A 25,122-nucleotide genomic window follows, 5' to 3' on the forward strand; every position below is an offset into this window, starting at 1 on the left:
CACACACACACACACACACACACACACACACACACACACACACACACCTCTGCCCACCCAAAAGCAAAACTCAATTCATACACATAAAAAACAGACTGGTGGTTTTCAGAGGTAGGGGATAGGGAATGGCAAAAACGGGTAAAAACGTACAAATGTCCAGGTACAAATAAGTCATGGGGATGTAATATACAAAGTAGTTAACAATCTATTGTATATTTGAAAGTTCCACGTCTTTTTGTTTTTTTAAGATTTTATTTATTTATTTGAGAGAGCGAGCGCATGAGAGGGGGGGAAGGTCAGAGGGAGAAGCAGACTCCCCGCCGAGCAGGGCGCCTGATGCAGGACTCGATCCCGGGAATCCAGGATCATGACCTGAGCCGAAGGCAGTCGCTTAACCGACTGAGCCACCCAGGTGCCCTGAAAGTTCCAAGTCTTAAAACTTATCACAAGAATTATAACTACATATGCTAATAAATGTTAAATAGACTTATTGCTCCAATTTTACCATATATACAGATACCGAATCATTATGCTGTATGCCTGAAACTGACCTACTGTATGTCAATTAAAATAGTTTAAACCTAAATTGGATATTACCTCCCTTTATTTTCACATGATTGTATGTAAATTAGATCCAAACTCCTTGCTTTGTCCCACAAGATTCTGCCTACTTGTTCAAACTCATTTCACAGAATTCTCTCACTCCCTATATTCAAACCACAGAGCTTCCTTTGTTTTGCTGCCAGAACTTCTTTCCTACTTTACTCTTTAGAACATGCTTATTCCACTACCTGAAATGATCTCGTATATACTTTTCATGGGGTTGCTTCTTTCTCGAACTTCACGTCTCAAATTTTTGTCACTTCAGCAAGGACTTTCCGAAAGTTTAAAGATTTTATATTCAGCATCCTAACAGCTAATAAAGACCAGAAATTCCATTTTTATCGCCCACTAGACAATAAACTTCACAAGTACTCTACTTCCCCTTAAATGTGCACCCAAATCATAGAAGACCAGGTACAAAGCTGGTGTTCATTATACAGGTTTTGATCAAATGAATGACTAAATCAATATGTAGGTGACCTCAGCATCATGACAGTATGAGTCTTTTCTCTCCTTTTCATAACTAGACATCTGTAACAGAACAAAAGTGCCTTGGCATACTGCACCACAGGATCCAGATTGCTAGTTAACATGTGCACCCAAAAGTAAACAAATGGTTCAATAGATGTGTTTTGTCAGATGCTTTTTCTACAATATCCATTCATGACAAAAACCCTCAAACAATGTGGGTTTAGAGGGAACATACCTCAAGATAATAAAGGCAATGTATGAAAAACCCACAGCTACATTATCCTTAACGGGCAAAAACAGGTTTTCTTCTACAGTCAATAACAAAACAGGGATGTGCATTCTCACCACATTTATTTAACATAGTATTGGAACTCCTAGCTACAGCCATCAAACAATAAAAATAAAAGGCATCCAAATCGGCAAGGAAGAAGTCAAACTTCCACTGTTTGCTGATGACATGATACTCTATATAGAAAAACCTGAAAGACTCCACCAAAACACTGCTAGAACTGATAGATTCAGTGAAGTTGCAGGATAGAAAAATCAAAGTACAGAAATCGGTTTCATTTCTACACTGATAATGGAGAGAAACTAAGCAATCAATCCCACGTACAGTTACACCAGAACAATGACATACATAGGAATAAACCTAACCAAATAGGTGAAAGACCTGTACTCTGAAAACCACAGAACACTTATTAAAGAAATTGAAGACGACACCAAGAAATACAATGACATTCCATGCTCATGCATTGGTAAAACAGGTATTAAAATGTCTATACTACCCAGAGAAATCTGCACATTTAATACAATCCCTATCAAAATACCACCAGCATTTTTCACCGAGCAAGGATAAACAATCCTAAAATTTGTATGGAACAACATAAGACCCTGAATAGCCAAAGCAATCTTGAAAAAGAAAAACAAAGCTGGAGGCATCACAATTCCAGGCTTCAAGTTATATTACAAAGCTGTAGTCATCAAGACAGAATGGTACTGGCAAAAAAGACACATAGATCTGTGGAACAGAATAGAAAACTCAGAAATGAACCCACAACTATATGGTCAATTAATCTTTAATAAAGCAGGAAAAATACCCAATGGAAAAAACGAGTCTCTTCCACAAATGGTGTTGGGAAAACTAAACAGCAACATGCAAAAGAATGAATGAAACTGGACCACGATCTTACACCATACACAAAAATAAATTCAAAATGGATTAAAGACCTCAATGTGAGACCTGAAACAAAAACCCTAGAAGAGAACACAGACAGTAACTTCTTTGACATTGGCCGTAGAAACTTCTTTCTAGCTAGGTCTCCTGAGGCAAGGGAAACAAAAGCAAAAATGAACTATGGGGACTTCATTAAGATAAAAAGCTTCTGCACAGTTAAGGAAACAAAACTGAAAACCTTCAGAATGGGAGAAGATATTTGCAAATGACGTATCTGATAAAGAGTTAGTAACCAAAATATATAAAGAACTCCTAAAATGCAACATCCAAAAAATGAGTAATCCAATTAAAAAATGGGCCAAAGACACAAAAAGACATTCAGATGCCTAACAGATGCATGAAAAGATGCTCAACAACACTCACAGAGAAATATAAATCAAAACTATGAGTTATCATCTCATACTTGTCAGAAGAGCTAAAATGAACAACAGAAGAGACAGGTATTGGTGAGGATGAGGAGAGAGGGGAACCCTCTGGCTGTTGGTGGGAATGCGAACTGATACAGTCACTCTGGAAAACCGTATGGAGATTCCTCAAAAAGTTAAAAATAGAACTACCCTACAATCCAGCAATCATACTAGGTATTTACCCAAAGAACACAAAAATACTAATTCAAAGGAATGCATGCCCCCTGATATTTATAGCAGCATTATCAACAATAGCCAAATTATGGAAGCAGCCCAATGGTCCATGAATTCATGAATGTATAAGGAAGATGTGGTATGTATGTATGTATGTTTATGTAGATATATGCATAATGGAATGTTACTATTCCATTTTCAATGACATGATGGAGCTAGAGTATTATGCTAAGCAAAATAAGTCAGAAAGACAAATACCCTATGACTTCACTCATATGTGGAATTTAAGAAACAAAACAAGTGAGCAGCTGGGGGAAAAAAAAAGGGGAATACAGAGAGGCATGCAAACCAAGGAACAGACTCTTAACTATAGAGAACTGATAGTTACAAGAGGGGAGGTAGGTGGGGAGATGGGTTAAAGAGGTGATGGGGATTAAGGATTGCACTTGTAATGAGCACCGGATTACTGTACGGAAGTGTTAAAAAAAAAAAAACACTATATTATATACCTGAGAATAATATTTCACTGTATGTTAACTGGAATTTAAGTAAAAACTTAAGGAGTGCCTGGGTGGCTCAGTTGGTTAAGCATCTGACTCAATTTCGGCTCAGATCCTCATCTTGGGTTGTGAAACAGAGTCCCAGACTGGGCTCCGCACTGGGTGTGGAGGCTGCTTAGAATTCTCTCTCTCCCTCTGCCCGTCCATGCCTCCGTGTGAGTGCGTGCTAACTTTGTCTCTAAGGAAAAAAAGAAAGAAAGAAAAAAAAGAACGACAAACTTAAGGTAATAAAAGAACATATAAAATTGGTGTACAGAAGAATGGCAAAAGTAGGCTGAGTTTAAATAAACAGAAGCTGAGAACTTCCCAAACCTAAGGAAGGACTTGAATCTACATATCCAGCAAGCTGACAGAAGACTTCATTATCTCAGTGCAAAAATACCTTTTCCAAGACATATTATATTAGAACTGTCAAAAAAAAAAAAAATCAATGGTAAAGAATCTTAAAGACAACCAGGGGAAAGAAGTTACTTACAAAATAACCCCCATTAGGCCATCAACAGATTTCTCAGCAGAAACTCTATAGGCCGGGAGAGAGTATATGACACACGGATGACATACTCAAAGTGTTCAAAGACAGAAACTGCTAGCCCAGAATACCTGATCCATAAGTTATCTTTCAGATAGGAGGGAGAAATAAAGGCTTTCTCAAACTAAGAAGAGTTGAGGGAGTTCACCACTAACAGACTTGCAAAAAACACTGAAAAGAATTCAAGATGGGATGAAAAGACGATAATCAGAGACAGGAAAACATATCAAAGTGCAGAACAGTCTGATGAAGTTGAAAAAAATAGAATTATAACTCTGCTAGAATGTGTGTTAACCACAGAACTACAGTATAAAAGTTAAAGAGTATTAAAAATAATCATAGTGACTATAATTTGTTAAAAGAGCACAAAAGCATAAAGCATAAAAGAGGTAAACTGTGACATCAGATATACACAAAGGAGGGGTGAAAGGGTAGAGACTCTGAAGGCAAATGGAGATTAGTTACCAGCACAAAATGGACAGTTTCATCTGTGAGAAGTTTTAAGCTTCATCATAACTGCAAAGCAAAAGTCTGGAGTAATCAGCATAAAAAAGGGGGAGACAGAGCATATCACTGTGGAGAAAGAAGTACCAATTTATAAGGGTAGGCAGAAAAAGGAAAAATATCTGAGAGATACACAACCAGAAGGCAAATAATATATCGGCAGTGATAAGTCCTTACATATCAATAATCATTCTAAGTGTAAATGGGTTGAATCACCAATCAAAAGGTATAGAATGGCTGGATAGAGAAACAAGACAATCATATGATGCCTACAGGAGACTCATTTCACCTTTAAAGACACACATACACTCAAATTTTGAAGGAACAGAAGAATATATCTCATGCAAGTAGAAATGAAAAGAAAGTAAGGACAGCAATACTTAGACAAAAGAAACTCCCAGCCAAAAAAAAAAAAAAAAGACCTCAAGAAACCAAGATTATTTAATAAAGGAGTCAATATATCAAGAAGATGTAACATTTATAAATGTATACACATCCATTATCAGAGCCCCTAAGTGTGTTAATACTAACAAATCCGAAGAGAGAAATAGACAATTATATAAAAATAGTAAGGGAGTTCAACACCACACCATCAGTAATGGATCACCCAAACAGGGGGGAAAAAAAAAAAAAAACCCACAAGGAAATGCTAGAATTGAACCATACTTTAGACCAAACAGACTTGACCTATATAGAATATTCCATCTAATAGAAGAATATATGGTTTCCTAGAGTGCACATGGGACATTCTCCAGGATAGAACATAGAATAGGACACAAAATAATATTTACCAATATTTAAGAATGAAATAATTTTTTTTTCTGACCACAATGGTATGAAACTAGAAATTAGTAAGAAAAAGCTAGAAAGTCTACAAATATGTTGAAACTAAACAAACTTCTGAACAACCAGTGGGCCAAAGAAATCAAAAGGGAAATCAGAAAGTTAACTCAACTGAACATAATAATAAAATAAATAAAAGGAAACAAAGAAACTTGACTCAAAACAAATGAAAACGGAAAAACAACCGATCAAATCCTATGGGATCCTGCAAAAATAGTTCTGAGGAAAATTTATAGCAATAAATGGATACATTAAGAAATCAGATCTCAAACTAAGCCAACACCTCAAACAACTAGAAAAAGAACAAATTAAGTCCAAAGTTGTCAGAAGGAAGGAAATAATTAAGGTCAGAGGGGAAATAAATGAAAGAGGAATCAGAAAAACCGGAAAGATCAATGAAAGTGCCTTTTTAAAAACGAAATTGACAAACCTTTAGCTAAACTAAGAAAAAAGGACTCAAAATTAGAAAAGGAAGAGGAGATATTATAACTGATACACAAATATATAGAATCATAAGAGACTACTGTGAATGATTACATGTCAAAGATTATATAATCTAGAAGACCCAAATTTCTAGAAACACACAACCTATCAAGACTGAATTAGAAAAATCTGAACAAGCCAATAATGAATAAAGGGTTTAAATCACTTATCAAAAACCTCCCAATACAGAAAATCCCAGGACCAGATGTCTTCACTGGTGAATTCTACCGAACATTTAGGAAAAACATTAATGCTAGTTCTTCTCAAACTCTTCCAAAGAGGGGAAAAATGAACTGGAGGAAACGCTTCCAATCTCCTTCTACAGGGCCAGCATTAGCCTGATGCCAAAGCCAGATATGGACACTACAAGAAAAGACTACTATACAAGAATATTACTTATGAAAATAGATGAAAAATTAACAAAATATTAGGAGACTGAAATGAACACATTAAGATTATACACCATGATCAAGTAGGCTTTATCCCTTCAACTCAAGGATGATTCAACACACACAGATCAATAAGTGTAATATATCACTTTAAGAGACTAAGAGATAAACATATGATCATTGCAATAAATGCCAACAAAGTCTGTGATAAAATATCACATCTTTTTACAATATAAACCCTCAAAAGATTGTGTATAGAAGAAACGTACCTCAACATAATAAAAGCCATATATGACAAACTCACAGCTAACCTCATATTCAATGTTGAAAAACTGAAATCTTTCAAGAACAGGAAAAAGACAAGATTGCCCTCTCACTCTCACCTCTCTTAATACAGTACTGGAAGTCCTAGCTCGAGAAATTAAACAAAACCAAAAAAATGGCATCCAAATCAGAAAGGAAGAAGTAAAATTTCACTATTTGCAGTTGATATTTTGTATATAGAAAATGTCAAAGACTCAACTAAGAAACTATTCAAACTAAGCAACTTCAGTAAAATTCCAAGATATTAAAAAAACACACAGAAATCATTTATGTTACTATACACTAATTATGAGGCATCTGAAAAATAAAACTATCCCATTCACCATAGCACCAAAACAATAAAATACCCAGTAATACATTTAACCAAGTGTAAGATCTGTACAATGAAAACCACAAAACTTACTTAAAAAAAACAAAACTGAAGTAGATACAACATATGGAAAAACAACCTGTGTTCATGGATCAGAAGCATTTTGTTAAAATGTCCATGCCACCTAAAGCCTTCTATAGAATCAATGTAATCACTGTCAAAATTCTAATGTCATTCTTCACATAGAGAAATGGAACCACCAAGGACCCCAAATAGCCAAAGCTATCCTAAGAACAAAGATGGAAGTATCACATTTCCTGATTTCAAATTATACTACAAAGCTATTGGAATAAACACAGTATTATTGGCATAAAGGTGAAACAGACCAATGAAAGAGTCGAGAGCTCAGAATAAAACCCATGCATTTTCAGTCAACTCACATTTGACAAGAGAAGAAACAACACCTAACGGGGAATTGGTATCTTTAAATGGTGTTGGGAGAACAATGCAGTAGAACAATGAAATTGGACACCTATTTTACAGCACTCAAAAAATTAACTCAAAATAGATCAAAGCCTTAAATGTAAAACCTGATACCAGGAAACTCCTAGGAAAAAATGTAGTGAAGAAGCTCTTTAGCACTCATTTTGGTAATGATGTTTTATATAGGTCACCAGAACAACAAAAAACCAAATAGGACTACATCAAACTTAAGCTTCTTCATAGCAAAGGAAACAATCAACAAAATGTAATGGCAACACAGCAAATGGGAGAAATTTGCCACCCATGTATCCAGCAGCAGGTTAATATCTAAAATATACAAAGAGGGGCGCCTGGGTGGCTCAGTCATTAAGCGCCTGCCTTCGGCTCAGGTCATGATCCCGGGGTCCTGGGATCGAGCCCTGCATCGGGATCCCTGCTCAGCAGGAAGCCTGCTTATCCCTCTCCCACTCCCCCTGCTTGTGTTCTCTCTCACTGTGTCTCTATCAAATAAGTAAATATTTAAAAAAAAAATAAAATATACAAAGAACACATTCAATCTAATTGTGAAATAGGCAGTGATACAGACATTTTCCCAAAGATATCCAAATAGCCAACAGGTACATGAAAAGATGCTCAACATAACTAACCATCAGGGAAATGCAACTCAAAACCACAGTGAAATAACATCATATACCTGTTAGAATGGTTATAATTAAGAAGACAAGAAATAAGGAGTGTTGAGGAAGATATGGAGAAAAGGGAACCCTTGTACACTGTTGGTGGGAATGTAAATTGGTTCAACCACTATGGAAAACAATATTAAAGTTACTCAAAAATTAGTCGATCTTTGATGTATTATATGGTAATTAACATAACATAATAAAATAAAATTTAAAATTAATTGATCTACTATAGGATACAGCAATCCCACATCTGGGTATATACCCAAAGGTAATGAAAATAAGGTAACCAAGAAATATATATACTCCCATGTTCATTGCAGCATTATTCATAATAGCCTAATATGGAAACAACCTAAGTGCCCATCAACAGATGAATGGATAAAGAAGATGTGATCTATATATGATAAATATACATCTCATATCTAAAAAATGAAATATTTGGCCATAAGAAAGGACATCCTACCATTTGTTACAATATGGATTGACCCTGAAGACATTACAACTAAGTAAGGTAAGTCAGGCAGAGAAAGGCACAGACTGTAGGATATCACTTATATGTGGGATTTAAAGAAGTCAAATTTGTAAAAAGAGTAGAATGGTGGTTACCAGGAAATGAGAAGTGGGGAAGGATGGATAGGACAGATGTTATCAAACGGTTTAAATTTACAATGAGTACATAAGTCCTAGAGATTTAATGCACAGTATAATGAATATACACACCAATACTGCTTTAGAATCAAACTTGCTAAGAGACTGGAACTTAATTATTTCAACCACTAAGAAATAACTCTAATGTGATATCGGTGCTAATTATCACTACAATGGCAATCACTACCACATAAAAATCAAATTGACATGTTGGAACCTTAAACTTACACAACACTGTTAAGTCAAACATATTTCAACGGGAAAAAGGAAAGTCAGTTTTTAGAAAATAAGCCAATACATATATAAAAACCAAAAAACAAATATTAAAGTCAACCAGCTTTGGCTTCCATAAAATGGGTCCACAACTTGTTTCTGAGGTGTTTAATGTTTCTCTGAGTCAAATCACTGAAGAAAATTTTATAGAGTAACCCAGGAAGCAGAACAATGATATCACCAATTAAAGTTACTAAGCCTTAAGTTGCATTCATATGATGATACAGCCATAGCTTAAAGAACAGCTAATCCATTGGCAATGAAGACAAACTGTCATTTACCTGACTTCTATAACAGAACTGACTTCAACTTACCATTATTATTGAGAAAGCTTATTAGAACATAAGACTTTGATGATAGAGTCCCAACTTTTTTCCTCCCAGAGTTTGCCAAACATGAATTCTTTCATACATTCTGTAAAATTCCTTACCATTTCAGTCTTAAAAAAAAATAAGCCACAAACTAGAGTATGAAATTCATTAAGTTCCATTTTAATCATTTGTCTCAGCAACCCCCCCTTCAACATTTATCCCAACTGTATTTAGTCTCATTCTTTTCCCCATTTACCCGTATCTTTCAAATTCTCAAGGTTCAAAAAAGGCAGTCTTCTTTCTGATTAACAGCTCACAAAATTCTCCCAGATGGCATTTTTCTACAGTTTTATTCTATTAGTTTGGGTATACTTACATCTTGCATTGTAAAACATTTTAAATCAATGTTTTCGGGGTGCCTGGGCGGCTCAGTTGTTAAGCGACTGCCTTCGGCTCCGGTCATGGTCCCGGGGTCCTGGGATCAAGGCCCCCATAGGGCTCCCTGCTCAGTGGGAAGCATGTTTCTCCCTCTCCCACTCCCCCTGCTTGTGTTCCCTCTCTCGCTGTGTCTCTCTCAAATAAAGAAAATCTTTTTTAAAATATTAAAACAAAAAAAATCAACGTTTTCATTGGTAATCTGTCAACTACCTTAGAAGAAATTCAAGGCCTGATGCTCTCTGTATGTACGATCAGAGCACCAAAAAGCACCATAAAATATATTTTGTATTAAATATGGCTTTTCCAATGAAGTAAAGCAACTGCACTCATCCACAGTTAACCAAGTAGCCAAAGGTGAAGTATAGAGTGAGGTGAGTCAAAGATCCAAAATAATCATATTCCAAATAGTCACTGAAATATGGATATGTGCATCCCAAATGCCTACATTTTATGAAAGGCAGTGTGTTATTAACAAAGGAGAACTGAAAGAATTACTAAAGAACAAAGCTAGTAATTCTAGACCTTGGATACACCTCCTGGACTGTATGTGTATATTCCCATCTGGTACTCCTCATCCATCTCCTTACCAGAACTGCTGCAGTAGGAAGGGTTAACAGGTCTTCCATTTTTATCAGAGCAGGCTATTGCTCGAAAGCGCATGCCTTTTCCACATTCCTTGCTGTCTCCTTGTACCCGATATCCTCGTTGAGGCTCCCTTCTGCCTTCTGGAAGAATGCAATCTGACCAGTTGCCATAAGGTTGAGATATAAATACATCACAAGGGCATAGTTCTGTTTCTATGAGAGGGTACAGGTCAGAGTCCTGGCATTTCTCTTTCTTCCTGCTTTTCCCTGTTCCAAAAAGAGACATTGAAATATTAATTTCACATCTGTTTTATTACAAGTCACATTATTGTCTTTACTAGTGTTTATTTACTAAATGTCAAATATAGGCTATATTTATAGCCTTCCCCTGCCCTTCTCCACTTTTTTTTTTTTTTTTTTTTGGCCATGAAAGCAAATCCTAGGACAATGGAAACAACTCCCAAAGCAACTGTGAAATTAAAGTTAATTTGAGGGGTGCCTGGGTAACTCAGTTGTTTAAGTGTCTGCCTTTGGCCCACGTCAGGATCCTTGCTCAGCGGGGAACCAGTTTCTCCCTCTCCCTCTGCCTGCTGCTCCCTAGCTTGTGTTCTCTGTCAAATAAATAAAATCATAAAAAAAAGTTAACTTGAAAAAAATTAAAAAATGGTTTTATGTTGATAGTGGTAAAAGAAAAAAAACTAAAAGATGTTTGCTATAGTGACTCAACAGCTAGAAAGCTTTTGTTAATTTATTTAGTATGATTTTCCCTATAACTTGGTAAGAACAGAGTACCTTGTCTCAGTTTTCCTGGAAATTAATGGTTTCCAGGGAAACCAACAAAACCCCAGAAATATTAACATCCTCTCTTGTTGACATACATTTTTGGAACCAGTTTATTCAAAGAACAAAATGATATCCTCCCATACAAGGGCCCTGGAGTGAGTCTAGGTGTCACTTGGGGTGTGGCAGACAAAATAGAACTTATTTTGGTCCTTGCCATCAGGCAGCTCACAAATGCTGACACAATAAAAGGAAATAAATGCTCCAATAATGCTGGGTAATTTAATCTGAGAAAAAGCTATGTTTCCAGTTTGAGACACCTTTATTCATATAAGTATTCTAGAATAGGACTTTACCTTTACCAATTGACTTTGATGGACCTTTTAGCTGTGATCCTGTCTTTGCGTAATGAGAATGCAGAATCATTTCCCACTGCTCTGAGTACTTGATACTCATGTTTAATGGCATTTCAAGTCAGCATGTAACTTGATTCAACTTTCCTGCCAACACACTTCCACTAGATTCCTAAAAATTTTCTAATAGATCTGATTATATTTTGTTTCCTCATTAATAAGTCATCAGCTTGAGTCTTGGCTGGTTATTAAAAAAAATGAAGTAGGCTGCTCTATTAGTCTTATTCCCAGTGTTTATAGGTGTTTTAGACATGCTGGATTCAAGCTGATGCATGGGATATTATCTCATTGTCAAATAGTTTATACACAATTTTACAGTTGCTGCCTGGATGATTGGCTCTATGGTCTGACATGTTGCTTATGACTACAATAAATAAGGATTCCTGCAGGGTCTGAAATGATCTTGCAAGAGCTTCAGCCATGCCACCATCTCTCTGGAAGGATGTATTCACTTGCCTCTACCATTAGGAGCACTTAATGAGAAAAAGTTTGAGAAACACAGCCTCATTCTGGCTGTGAGAATTTACTGGTTGAAAGATAGGTCAATGCACGGTGACTGGTTTCTTCCTACCAGCACTTAACATACCCAAGTCCCTGGTGCTTCTTAAATGTCCATAAAAAACTGTTGTCTCCATCTCTTCAATTTCTACTCTCTTCTCACTAATTTAAGCCTGGATACAGAGTCCACCTATTCCTTGAAACTACTTACTATTGACAAAGTAATAAAACAAATGAAGCCCTGGAATATCTTTATACCTTATCCTTCAGACTTAATTGTTTAATGACTATTCAGAATGTTGACCACACCATCATTGTTGAACACTGTACCTTACCTTTTTGTCCCTCATCCCTCCATTCCTCTGGTAAGATCTCATTTGTTTGTTGCATTATTTCCCCTCGCTACATCTCTTAACTGATGGGCTTTCTCAGGGCACGGCCCTAGGTTCTCTTCTCTTCTGATCCATTGCCTTCAGCCATTGAGTTTAAAGGACCCTCTATAACTCTTAAATTCTTACTTATTATCTCCATTCTAGATTTCTTGCTCGAGCTTCTGAGCTACAGACTGGAACCTAAAGGGCCAATCAAACTCAACCTGGCAAAATCCATACTCAATCTCTTCACACCCAGGCCTTCCTTTCTCCGTCTTCATTTCCCAATTATATCAACATGACCAAGTCAAAATCTAAAATATCACACTTGAATTCTATTGTATTACCTGCATCTGTTTAATGACAAAGATCTATCATTTCAAATGACTAAGCATCTCTTGAATCAGTCCTTGTTTCCATTCTGACCAATACCACCCATATACAGCCCATCTCCAAATTTCCAGGTTAAATCCCCACAACAGCTGCTTCTAGTATTTTATTGCCATTTTACTTCATATTCCCTTCATCTTCTCCCCACACTGCAGCTAGAAGCAGCTCACAAAGATGGAAGTCCGATCACATCATTCATCTACTGAAAACTCTTCAGTGACTTACCATAGTTCATGGAATAAAGTCTAGATCCCTTGCTATGGTCATCAAGGCTCTGCAGTACCGAAACAATTAGGACCTGCCTCCTGCCTATGTTGTGCCATTCTGCCTCTGGCATTTTACAAGCTAGACATACTGAGCATCTTTCCGTTCCTGGAAATTACTCATTGGTTTCTGGCCTTTGCATTTCTTACGCCAGAAATTTTCTTAAGTTCCAACCTCCCTCCATTGTCTAATTAATGCCTACTTGTCCTTCAGGTCCAAACTAATACATTACCCCTGCCAGAAAGCCATCCTTAAAACTCATCTCGGGTATGGAAAAGGTACTCTTCTGTACTTTCATTATCCTGCCTATCACAAACTAGGCCTTTCCAAGGATGTTCACACCTCTGTTCTTGGAATCTGTAATCATGCTACCTTCCATGGCAGAATGGACTTTGTAGATATGACTAGAATTATGGGCCTTGAGAGATTATTCTGGATTATCTGGGTGGGTCCAACCTAATCACATGGTCTTAAAATTAGAAAGCCTTTCCTAAGAGAGAATAGTCAGATACAACCTCACTGAACCTCAAGAAGGAAGAAGAGAGTCATGAGCCAAGGAATGTGGATAGCCTCTAGAAGCTAGGGGGAAAAAAACACATTTTCCCCTAGAGCCTCCAGAAAGGCATACAAAGTCACCAACATCTTGTTTTGAGCCTTGTGAAACTGAAGTTTGCTTTAGACCTACATGACTATGAGATCATAAATTTGTCTTTTAAAGCCACGAAATTTGTGGTAATTTGTTACAGCAGCAATAAGAAGCTAATGTAGCACCAATATGACAGATATTGTCACAAGTTCTATATTGTGTTTTAATTGTAATAAAATGACAGATATAGTCACAAATTCTATAATGTGTTTTAATTGTAATATAATCTCTAGCTTCCATTACACTGTAAACTCTTAAATTAGGATGTCTGTCTATTCCTAGTAGTATTCCAAAGGCCTAGCATGCATAAATGGTCAAGAAAAATGTTCATTAAGAAAAGGAGGCTTAAAAAAGTGGGGTGGGGGAGAAAGGGAAGACAAAAGAAGTAAGAGAGCAAGAGACAGGAGAAAGAAAAGTATTCATCCACAAGGTAACCAAAAGTTGCTGGCAGAACAAGTATTCTGTACTAATATATGCAGTCTCTGTATGTGGGACAACCTCCTTAATTACATGACATCACTGTTTGAAGAAGGATTTAAGTTAATACAGAAATGGTTCTCAAAATAAGAAATTATTAGTGGTCCTTTACTTTGATTACATTATAGTGGAAAAAAAAAATCAGCATTAGCCTTTGGATTCAGAACTTGTTTACTACTAAAAAAAACAAGCTAACAAGAAAACCAATCCCTAATACAACTGTAAAGACATTTCCCCCCCTTAAGTCAGAGGGAAATTTGTAACTGTTCCCACAATAACATAAAACTACAAGTATATATTAAATAGGTTTTATTTATCCAGCTATTTTGTATACTAATAACCTTAACAAATAATAGATTATTTTCAGCAATGTATAAAAACTGCTATAATTACCATTCAGTCTAAAACCTGTGATGATCTAGTTTAGGTATAACACCCAAGATACCCAGATATTGAATTAAAGTCCCCTGTTAAAAATGGAAAAAAGAAAAAGACACTAGATGGTCCCTCATTCCATGGAGTGGCTTGTATTTTTGTCTATGTGCTTCTTTATGTGTGTCTGTGTTAAAGAGAATCACACTGTTTTACAGTCTAAGTCCATGCCTTTTACTACCATTCATGTTAGAGATTACTTAAGTTTACCACCAAATTACAGGTGAGACCAAAATACAAACATAGTACCACAACAATAAAAATAAGTCTTAAGTGAAAAATTACAGTTCACTACTGCTCACTGCACACACAATATTTTTTCTACAACTCCTACATTTCATAAAATTGACCAGTTTTGGTGTTTCCAAGACATGATCATTTTGATCACTTGATCAATTGATCACACAAAGATCAATTACCCAGAAAAAAATCATAACCAATAATAATTTAGAAAAATTCTAAATAGTTTTTTAGTGGGAATAATTCTTGGGATAGTGTGTGCAGAAAATGTACAATGGTTCTTCCAATATTTACATAAAAAGTGTATTTTAAATAAGCTAAATGCATTAGTTTTGACAGTTCATAACAAACTGCACTAGCTCAATAAATAATCCTAGGTTTTTCAATATTCCCATTCTCAATTTGCAGGTATAAAATACCATTAATAAACTCTCAAGGAAAGAAAACTGGCCACTAATTAAAACCTTCCTGTCCTTCTAAAGGAAATTCTCATCTCAAAGATAAAGAGAATTGCCAGGATGATGACTTCTGAAGCCTTATGTATGAACGTGCACACAAAGTTTTACTGCTACCCCTGAACTTGATATTACTCCAAACACATTCTACGCCATTATATTCCCTTTAAGAACTTTTTCATCTTAGAAACACAAGCAATGTTGTGCAAAGTTATATATGCACAGATTTTTGTAGAAGAGAGCACAAAGTACAGCATATTTAGTTGTTTCTATTTGATTATATATTTTACCTACACTCACGAATGGGCTTCTGATTTGTGTGCAGAAACCCTGTTAAAGGCTCTCATTGATTAAGTAAATCCATTAGCGTGAGTTAAATTTAAAACATAATCTTGTGAGCCATACATTCAAACAAAGGGAATTTGAAACCAAGAGAATTAGCACTTGAACTGCTTATAAGAACAGATGGTCTTCTATGCTTAATTCTTCAATGTCAACAATTATATTATCCCAATGATTATTTTGGCATTTTTCCTTTTGGTCTTTATTACCTAAATTAAGTTTTCTGCATATTCAAATACAACAAAAGAAACTGTGGGATATTTATCTAGACAAGTAGTACATTACACTGCATCAATTATTTGTTTATTACAGGCAAAAATTGCTCCAGCACCTTAACTATTAATTGCTTTAATTTCCATTAAATTGCATGGATGTAAACAAAACCAAAATAATATACCACAAAAGAAGAACCTATATATGTAATTTGACTTTTATCTTCTACTAAAATTTTAAAATGTCAAATTGCTTGTAAAGTTATGGCAAAAGAGAATGATATAGATTAGACCTGCCTTTGATGTGTTTTACAAATCAGTCACTGCTTTCAACCCTGCTGAGATCCTGGCATGACCAAAATACCAGAAACCTTGCCATTAAATACTCCAGGGTAGTGGGTGGCTATGTTGCCATTTACCACTGTGAACATTATAAAGCCATATAAAGAGGAACTTCATAGCTATAGAATGGTTCACATCATTCACTTCACAGTATTAATTCAGTACATATCATGTGCCAGGCATAGGTGCAGAAGATACATAATGTCAGGGAGGGGCTGGGAAAAGGAGAGACCCGATATAATTTCTAGTCTTTCTGGAGCGTCCGTTCTCTTTGGCAGGTTCAGGAGTGCATCCCTTGTCTGAAACTAAGAAACGGAAGGCATACCCTACCTGTGAGCTGTCGCCGTCGACTTCGGGTTGTTTCACAGTTTGTGGAGCAGGGTGTAAACTTGGACCAAACTGTGAAGGTGCAGTCATCTCGACACGGGACTGTGCATTCTTGTACAAGGGGAGGCATGCCATTTGTCTGCTTGAGGCATTCTATCATTTCTGCTGACTGGTTATCATCAGAGACACAGGAGACCACTTTAAAAAAAAAATGGATTCTTTTGTTATCATTTTGATTAAATCAGTCTGCTGCTTATTTTTCAACAAAATAGCAGAATCCCCCAATGTTTGAAAATTTGGTTATCACCGATTATAAAAGGTGTTCAACACAGCTAACCTTATTTCTCTCTGGAAATTAAATGTTTATCATTGCCAGTGGAGGTTTCTGAAGATTTAATTGGTTTCATTATTAATCCAGTTTGGTTGCATGGACAGCAACCAAAATAACTTTCAATAATATTGTACATGATCTTGTGAGTATCTGATCTCTAGGGATGATGTAAAACTAGGAAAGAATGTGTAAGAGTGTAAGATAGGAGGACAAAAAATGGACAAAAAATGAATATCATGTGAATTCTTCCTAGATTTTAATTTACTTTGCTTGTTTGAATGGCACTTCTGGAAATGGTCCTATTTTCACTTCATAACCAGTATTTTTAAAAGTTTGTTGTCTATTAGTAAACTTTTTTTACTTATTAACATTTCAGGATTAAAATTTTAAGTAATTTGTTTTTTCAAATATAGGCAAAAATCTATCCAGGTAACTCCCATTACAGATATCCTATCAACTGCAGAATTCTTCAAACTTTCACACAAATTTTTTCACCTAGAAGATCTCTACTCAGACCATAAAATAACTAATGATCTTGAGGTAAAGAATTTATGAAGTTTAATTCTATATTTGATTCTTTGGCCTAATGACTTTTTATTCAATTATAAATGATATTTTTGTGTATCTTTTATTCATCCTAATTATGGAGTTGGTAGGAATGTGTCTTTATATTTTTTAGACCAGTATTTCTCAACCTTGGCAGTACTGATATTTTAGGTTGGATACTTTGTGTAGGTATTTGTTTCCTGTGCTCTGGAAGACATTTAGCAGTATCCCTGGCCTCTACCTACTAGAGACAGGCAGCACACCCCCCTCTAGACATGGCCCAAATGTTGCCCTGGAGTGAAAACTACTCTTCTAAAATGATTCCTCACCATGGAGATCTAGGAGAACACACAGATTCCATGGCATGACTTCAGACCTACTGCATCAACATCTCTGGGGGAGAATTCTAGGCATATTTTTGTCTTTAAGTGTCCCAGGTATGCTGCCTGTCCACCAACAACCCACATTTGGCACGGTGTCTGTGGGTATGGTATACGCTAACAGATATTTGCTGAATTCTTCATCCTTAAGAAATCAGTTTAGGATCATTTTTATGACAACTCAAATCTACCAAGTTACAAGGAATAAACATATCACAGCTTAGGATCAACGTTGTTAAGAACACTTTATATGAAAACTTCTATAATGCAGGGTAACTACACAAAGAGGCTCCATTTAATTGCCCATTCTTATATTCTGAACTCCTTTCATTATTCTGAGTGCAGAGAACAATTCAATCTGATTTTTTTTTTAAATAACTGAAAGCCAAATCCATCGAATGTTTTAGGACCAAGAAATTAGCTAAGATGACAACGGATGCATACACAATACTTCCCAATTTGTACACCTACTCGGTGGCAGGTGGGGTTATTCACTGGTTTTTATCTACATCCTAGGAATGAAATCCATTGCACATAAAGCCAACATCACCTGTGTTTGTTTTGTTGGGAATTTTACAGCTATTAATGATGAATACACCAACATACTTTATCTTAAGTAGGCTACAAGCAAATGTTATTTGAATTACATGTTTAGATAACCAACCTGAAATAAATTTAGGGGACATTTATCTTGCAAAGGTATTTTTCCCCCCAAGAGGACAATGCACTGATTAACATGAAGAGGAATGTTACATACTTTTAAAAAGCATTGCTATTTGAAATCCAAACCCCTATGTATACAGAAGTAAGGTATTTTTTCCAACAAAGTTTTTTTTCCCCACGAGTTTATGATTTGACAACTACGATAAACATTCGGTGATACCTTGAAATTCTATAAACTAAATTAGCAAACACTGATTTATGAATGCCTATATTGAGCTATTTTGCATTAATGAAAGAAAGCATCAAAAATAAAGAATAGTGATAGTATACGGTGTAATTCAGAGACATTCTTATCAAATGGTATGAATACAAATTCTAACTCCAAATACCTGAGAGTTACATGGAGTTATTTAATCTTTGTGCTTAGACTCATCTTTAAAATGATTATAAGAGAACCTATAACAAAGAGTTGTGAGAAGGCTTAAAACAGTATCTCTCATACACTAAACATTCAATAAATGCTATTGACTATTATCCTTTTGTATTTAATTTTTAATTTCTATTTTAAGTCAAACAGGCTGATAGTTCTCCTCTCAGGTACACATGCACACACTGTCACTCTCCATGGCTCATTTCTTCCTTGGCCATCCTCAGAATCTGAGGGATAAAGGAAAAGAGAAAAGCATGGTTGAATCTCACAGGATTCTGGCACTACACTTAAAAACCACCATTAGTCAAAAAATATGTCAAATATGCCCTAAACACATTCACTACATTGACAGGGCTATGTAGGACAAATCAGATCCATTGCTCTCATACAAACTGATGTATTAGACTAGTCTAATAGAGACATTAGAGATCTCTAAGGGCCAAAGAAAACATTGACAGTTGTAGCTTGAAGTTTCATGACACCCACATTAACCTCAAGACCACTTCTGTGTTACTACTGATGGTCTATTAACTCAAGGGTGAGTGGCAACTGATACACTACAGATCATACAATCATCTGCTTACATCAGGCATTATGGTTCTCAGATTTCTCCAAGTTCAAGATTCCAATTTCTTTTCAAGTGTGGAAAAGAATTAGACATAGACACAATAGACACAGAAACATAAATGAGGGGTGCCTAGGTGGCTCAGTTGGTTGAGCAAATGACTCTTGGTTTTGGCTCAGGTCATGATCTCAGGGTCGTGAAATCGAGTCCCCTGCTAGGTCCCACTGGATGGGAAGTCTACTTGGGATGCTCTCTCCTCCTCTCCCTCTGCCCCTCCCCACCTCCGCCTCGCAAGTGTGAACACACGCACACTCTCTCCCTCTCAAATAAATAACATTTAAAAAAATATGAATACTTCTTGGGAATGTTCGAGTATAAAATCATTTAATAAGCATTTACTGGAAGACTGGATATTGAACTATACCAGCGGGTAGGAAATTACTGAAGAAAAACAAGCATAAAGTCTGCAGGACTGGAAAACCAGGATATGAGAAGATATTTGGAGTAAATGAGGGTAACTAGTAGCTAGTGGCACAATCCAATTCAGAGTCTCCTTCCATTAGGCAACTGGCGAAAGGATATTTTTAAATGTATTAATTTTAAATCTACAATATAGTTCTTAACCACTAAAGGTGACTCTGACTCCTTAAGTCAGAAAACTTATTTTGAGAAAACAGAGGTGGAAAATTATACTGATAAAATTATAAGCCCTGGTGTCAAACAGAACTAAGAGTGACTTTTTTTTTTTACTGTTACCTTGGACAAGTTATGTAAAAAGACTCCATTAACTCATCCATACAATGAGAATAACACCTACACCATATAATAAATTGATGCAGATGAAGTACTTAGCACAGTACTAAGCACTCAGTACATGTGCCCAGAGACTGATTTTTTTTTTTTTTGAGAGTGTGTGCGAGCAAGCAAGCAAGTGCACAAAAGTGGGGAGAACAGAGGGAGAGGGAGGAGGAGAGGGAGAGAATCTCAACCAGACTCTGTGCTGAGCAGGGAGCCCAAAGTGGGGCTCCATCTCACCACCCTGAGATCATGACATGAGCTAAAACCAAGAATTGGACTCTTAACCAACAGAGCCACCCAGGTGTGCTGTGGAGAATGACCTATTTTTATGATAAAGTCTAGTAAAAAAGAAAACATAACAAGTACCAGGAAAGAAGAATCCAACGTCACTTGACTTGGTTCAGGGAGAATTTTCCAGATCCCACTATCAATACTCTTGGCCCCTAAGAAGTATAACTGGAGCCTCCCTTCAATTACAATATTGAAGTCAGTAGCGTATTCCAAAGACTGCACGGCTCTCCTAAAGATACTGTCTATTTCCACGTGATGCTCTGTGCATTCTGCTAATTGTGTATAAAAGTGAGGCTTATAAGCTACCATAGGAGATCAGAACTCCAGAGAAAGTCAGAAACTGAAATCCAAGGCCTATTGGGAATTCTTTCCAGAAGCACCAAGATCAAAATCCTTAACAACTCTTAAGAGTTTCATGAGAGGACAGTGAACATTTATACAGAGGAGCACTGGCCATATTTGCAGCTTCACACCTCACTCACTGAGGGGTTATATCCAGCACAAACGCATACCATACCTCTCTATGCTAAAGTTGAATTCAAAAGCATTTTAACATCTAAGGTTTAGGGGGATTTATCAAAATTTTCTGACCATTAGAACCATTTGTGCATCATTACTGAGCAGGAGAGGAATGAAATAAGGCAAAGAAATATAGCTTATGTCCTAAAATCAGAGATACATCTTGGAGTCATTTTCTCTACTTCTGTGGTGGTCTAAATATTAGACTTTGCTTATACACCTGGATCTTTATTACCTACAGCTTGTTCCCTATTGATCTCATTGAAATTGATCCATTCATCCATCCAGTCACAATATATAAGCAACTATGGGGAGGGGGCGGAGCAAGATGGCAGAGGAGAAGGAGACCTGGATTTCCTCTGGTCTCAGGAATTCAGCTGAATAGGGATCAAACCATTCTGAACACCTATGAACTCAACAGGAGATCAAAGATAAGAATAGCAACAACACTGAACAGAAAAGCGACCACTTTCTGGAAGGTAGGACACGTGGAGAAGTGAATCCGAGGCAATACTCGGGAGGATAGACGGCGGGGAAGGGGGCCTCTGTCGGCGGCTTCTGGCAAGTGATAGAGCCGCGGAGCACAAAATCGGAACTTTTCGAAGTCGGCTCCACTGAGGGACGTCGCTCCAGTGGCTAAGCTGGGAGTGGAATCCTTGCGGGACAGTGTGGTCTCAGGACCCTCGGGGTCACAGAAAGACCGGGGGGTGCCTGAGTGCAGCAGAGCTCCCAGGTATCGGAGCGGGGAAGCCGGCTGTGGAGATGGAGCCGAGGCGCGGGCTCTCAGCTCGGGGTTGCCATAAACTGTGATCTGCGGCCCAGTCGGGCCACGGCTCCTCCAGCAGGGACCCAACAAGCGGCAGATCCGGGGAGACTCCCCTCCCTCCCCCGGGAAGAGCTGTGTGGGAGCACATCGCAGCGATCTGCTGGGTTTGGAGACTCCATACCGAGTCGGGTGCCAGAGATAGAAACGCTCGGTCACAGGCCGGGTGAGCATGGAGTGCGGGGGGAGACCGGGGAGACGGGAGTGACTGCTTTTCTCTGGGGGCGAACTGAGGAATGGGGCCCCGAGTTCTCGGCTCCTCCAGGTGGAGACTGGGAGGCCACCATTTTCACTCTCGTCCTCCAAAGCTGTATCTCGAGAGCTTGCAGGGAACAAAAGCTCCCGAGAGCAAACCCGAGCAGATTGCTTAACCCAGACCGACAAGGGCAGGTCAATTCCGCCTCTGCCAAAGACATTTGAAAACCACGGCAACAGGCCCCTCCCCCAGAAGATCAGCAAGAACAGCCAGCCAAGACCAAGTTTACCGATCAAGGAGAACGGGAGAACTCCAGCACTAGGGGAATACTGCACATAGAATTCATGGCTTTTTTACCATGATTCTTTAGTTTTACAAAGTTAATTTTAACTGTTTTTTAAATTTTTTCTTTTTCCCTTTTTCAACTGACATCTTATCAATCCTTTTTATAAAAAAAAATTTTATTTTTCATTTTTAGAGTCATATTCTAACCCTTCATAGTAGTTACCCTTATTTTTGGCATATATATATGTATATATATATATATGTTGTTCTCTTTAAAAAGTTTGAGATACAGTTTCTTCTAACAGATCAAAATATACCCTAAATCACTAGTGTATGGTTTTGTTCTACTCTCCAATCACATTCTCTCACTTTTTTTTAAATTTTTTTCAAAAAACTTACCAATTCCTTTTATAAAACCTTTTATAATTTTCATCTTTAGTCATCTTCCATCCCTTCATTGTATCAACCCTTATTTTGTACATATATAAGTCTTTCTTTAAAATTTTAGGAGGCACTTTCTTCTAACAGACCAAAATATACCCAAAATCTAGTGTGTGGCACTGATCTATGCACTAGCCTGATCATATTTGATCATATTCTGTTTCTTTTTGTTTTGTCCTGTTTTTGTTTTTATCTTTTTCTTTTTTCTCTTTTTTTCTTTCTTTCCCTTTTCCCCTGGTTTCAGGGTCTTTTCTGATTTGTTTAGAGTATATTTGCTGGGGACGTTGTAAACCTGTTAGCATTTTGTTCTCTCATTCATCTATTCTCCTCTGGACAAAATGACAATGAAAAAAATCACCTCAGCGAAAAGAACAAGAGGTAGTACCGTCTGCCATGGACCTACTCAATACGGACATTAGTACAATGTCCGACCTAGAGTTCAGAATCATGACTTTAAAGATACTAGCTGGGCTTGAAAAAGCATGGAAGTTATGAGAGACACCCTTCCTGGAGAAATAAAAGAACTAAAATCTAACCAAATCGAAATCAAAAAGGCTATTAATGAGGTGCAATCAAAAATGGGGGCACTAACTGCTAGGATAAATGAGAGAGAAGAGAGAATCAGTGATACAGACGACCAAATGATGGAAAATAAAGAAGCTGAGAAAAAGAGATAACTACTGGATCACGAGGGCAGAATGAGAGATAAGTGATACGATAAGACGAAACAAATTAGAATAATTGGGATCCCAGAAGAAGAAGAGAGAGGGGCAGAAGGTATATTGGAGCAAATTATAGCAGAGAACTTCCCTAATGTGGGGAAGGAAACAGGCATCAAAATCCAGGAGGCACAGAGAACCCCTCTCAAAATCAATAAAAATAGGTCAACACCACAACATCTAATAGTAAAACTTACGAATCCCAGAGACAAAGAGAAAATCTTGAAAGCAGCTCGGGAGAAGAGATATGTAACCTATAATGGTAGAAACATTAGATTGGCAACAGACCTATCCACAGAGACCTGTAAGGCCAGAAAGGACTGGCATGATATCTTCAGAGCACTAAATGAGAAAAAATATGCAGCCAAGAATACTATATCCAGCTAGGTTGTCATTGAAAATAGAAGGAGAGATAAAAAGTTTCCAGGACAAACAAAAACAAAAGGAATTTGCAAACACGAAACCAGCCCTACAAGAAATATTGAAAGGGGTCCTCTAAGCAAAGAGAGAGGCTAAAAGCAGCATAGACCAGAAAGGAACACAGACAACATACAGTCACAGTCACCTTACAGGCAATACAATGGCACTAAATTCATACCTTTCAATAGTTACCCTGAATGTAAATGGGCTAAATGCCCCAATCAAAAGACACAGGCTATCAGATTGGATTAAAAAACAAGACCCATTGATATGCTGTCTGCAAGAGACTCATTTTAGAACCAAAGACAGCCCCACATTGAAAGTGAGGGGGTGGAAAACCATTTACCATGCTAATGGACACCAAAAGAAAGCTGGGGTGGCAATCCTTATATCAGACAAATTAGATTTTAAACCAAAGACTGTAATAAGAGATGAGGAAGGACATTATATCCTACTTAAAGGGTCTATCCAACAGGAAGATCTAACAGTTGTAAATATCTATGCCCCTAACATGGGAGCAGCCAGTTATATAAGGCAATTAATAACAAAAGCAAAGAAACCCATTGACAACAATACAGTAATACTGGGGGACTTTAACACCCCCCTGACTGAAATGGACAGATCATCTAAGCAAAAGATCAATAAGGAAATAAAGACTTTAAATGACACACTGGACCAAATGGACTTCACAGACATATCCAGAACATTCCATCCCAAAGCAACAGAATATACATTCTTCTCTAGTGCCCATGGAACATTTGCCAGAATAGATCACATCCTATGTCACAAATCAGGTCTCAACCAGTACCAAAAGATTGGGATTATTCCCTGCATATTTTCAGACCACCATGCTTTGAAACTAGAACTCTATCACAAGAGGAAAGTCGGAAAGAACTCAAATACATGGAGGCTAAAGAGCGTCCTACTAAAGAATGAATGGGTCAACCAGGAAATTAAAGAAGAATTAAAAAAATTCATGGAAACTAATGAAAATGAAAACAACTGTTCAAAATCTTTGGGATACAGCAAAAGCAATCCTAAGAGGAAAGTATATAGCAATACAAGCTTTTCTCAAGAAACAAGACAGGTCTCAAATACACAACCTAACCCTACACCTAAAGGAGCTAGAGAAAAAAACAGCAAATAAAGCCTAAACCAAGCAGGAGAAGAGAAATAATAAAGATCAGAGCAGAAATCAATGAAACAGAAACCAAAAGAACAGGAGAACATATCAACGAAACTAGGAGCTGGTTCTTTGAAAGAATTCACAAGATT

At 37.1% G+C, this 25,122-nt stretch overlaps 1 protein-coding gene across 2 annotated transcripts in view; it reads right to left on the minus strand.

The window, feature by feature from the left end:
• Positions 1–25,122, minus strand: part of THSD7B (thrombospondin type 1 domain containing 7B) — a 758,532-nt gene that overhangs the window by 212,527 nt on the left and 520,883 nt on the right. For both annotated transcript variants that reach the window (XM_073884500.1, XM_073884495.1), the window contains exons 12-13: positions 16,444–16,638; positions 10,255–10,518 (exon numbers count right to left, since the gene is read on the minus strand). In XM_073884500.1, coding sequence (XP_073740601.1) covers positions 10,255–10,518; positions 16,444–16,638 — 459 coding nt within the window. The remainder of the gene's footprint in view (positions 1–10,254; positions 10,519–16,443; positions 16,639–25,122) is intronic.

The sequence above is a fragment of the Callorhinus ursinus genome, unplaced genomic scaffold, assembly GCF_003265705.2.
Source record: "Callorhinus ursinus isolate GAN/ISIS: 27379988/994484 unplaced genomic scaffold, GSC_fseal_2.0 scaffold2, whole genome shotgun sequence".
NCBI classification, from domain to species: domain Eukaryota; kingdom Metazoa; phylum Chordata; class Mammalia; order Carnivora; family Otariidae; genus Callorhinus; species Callorhinus ursinus.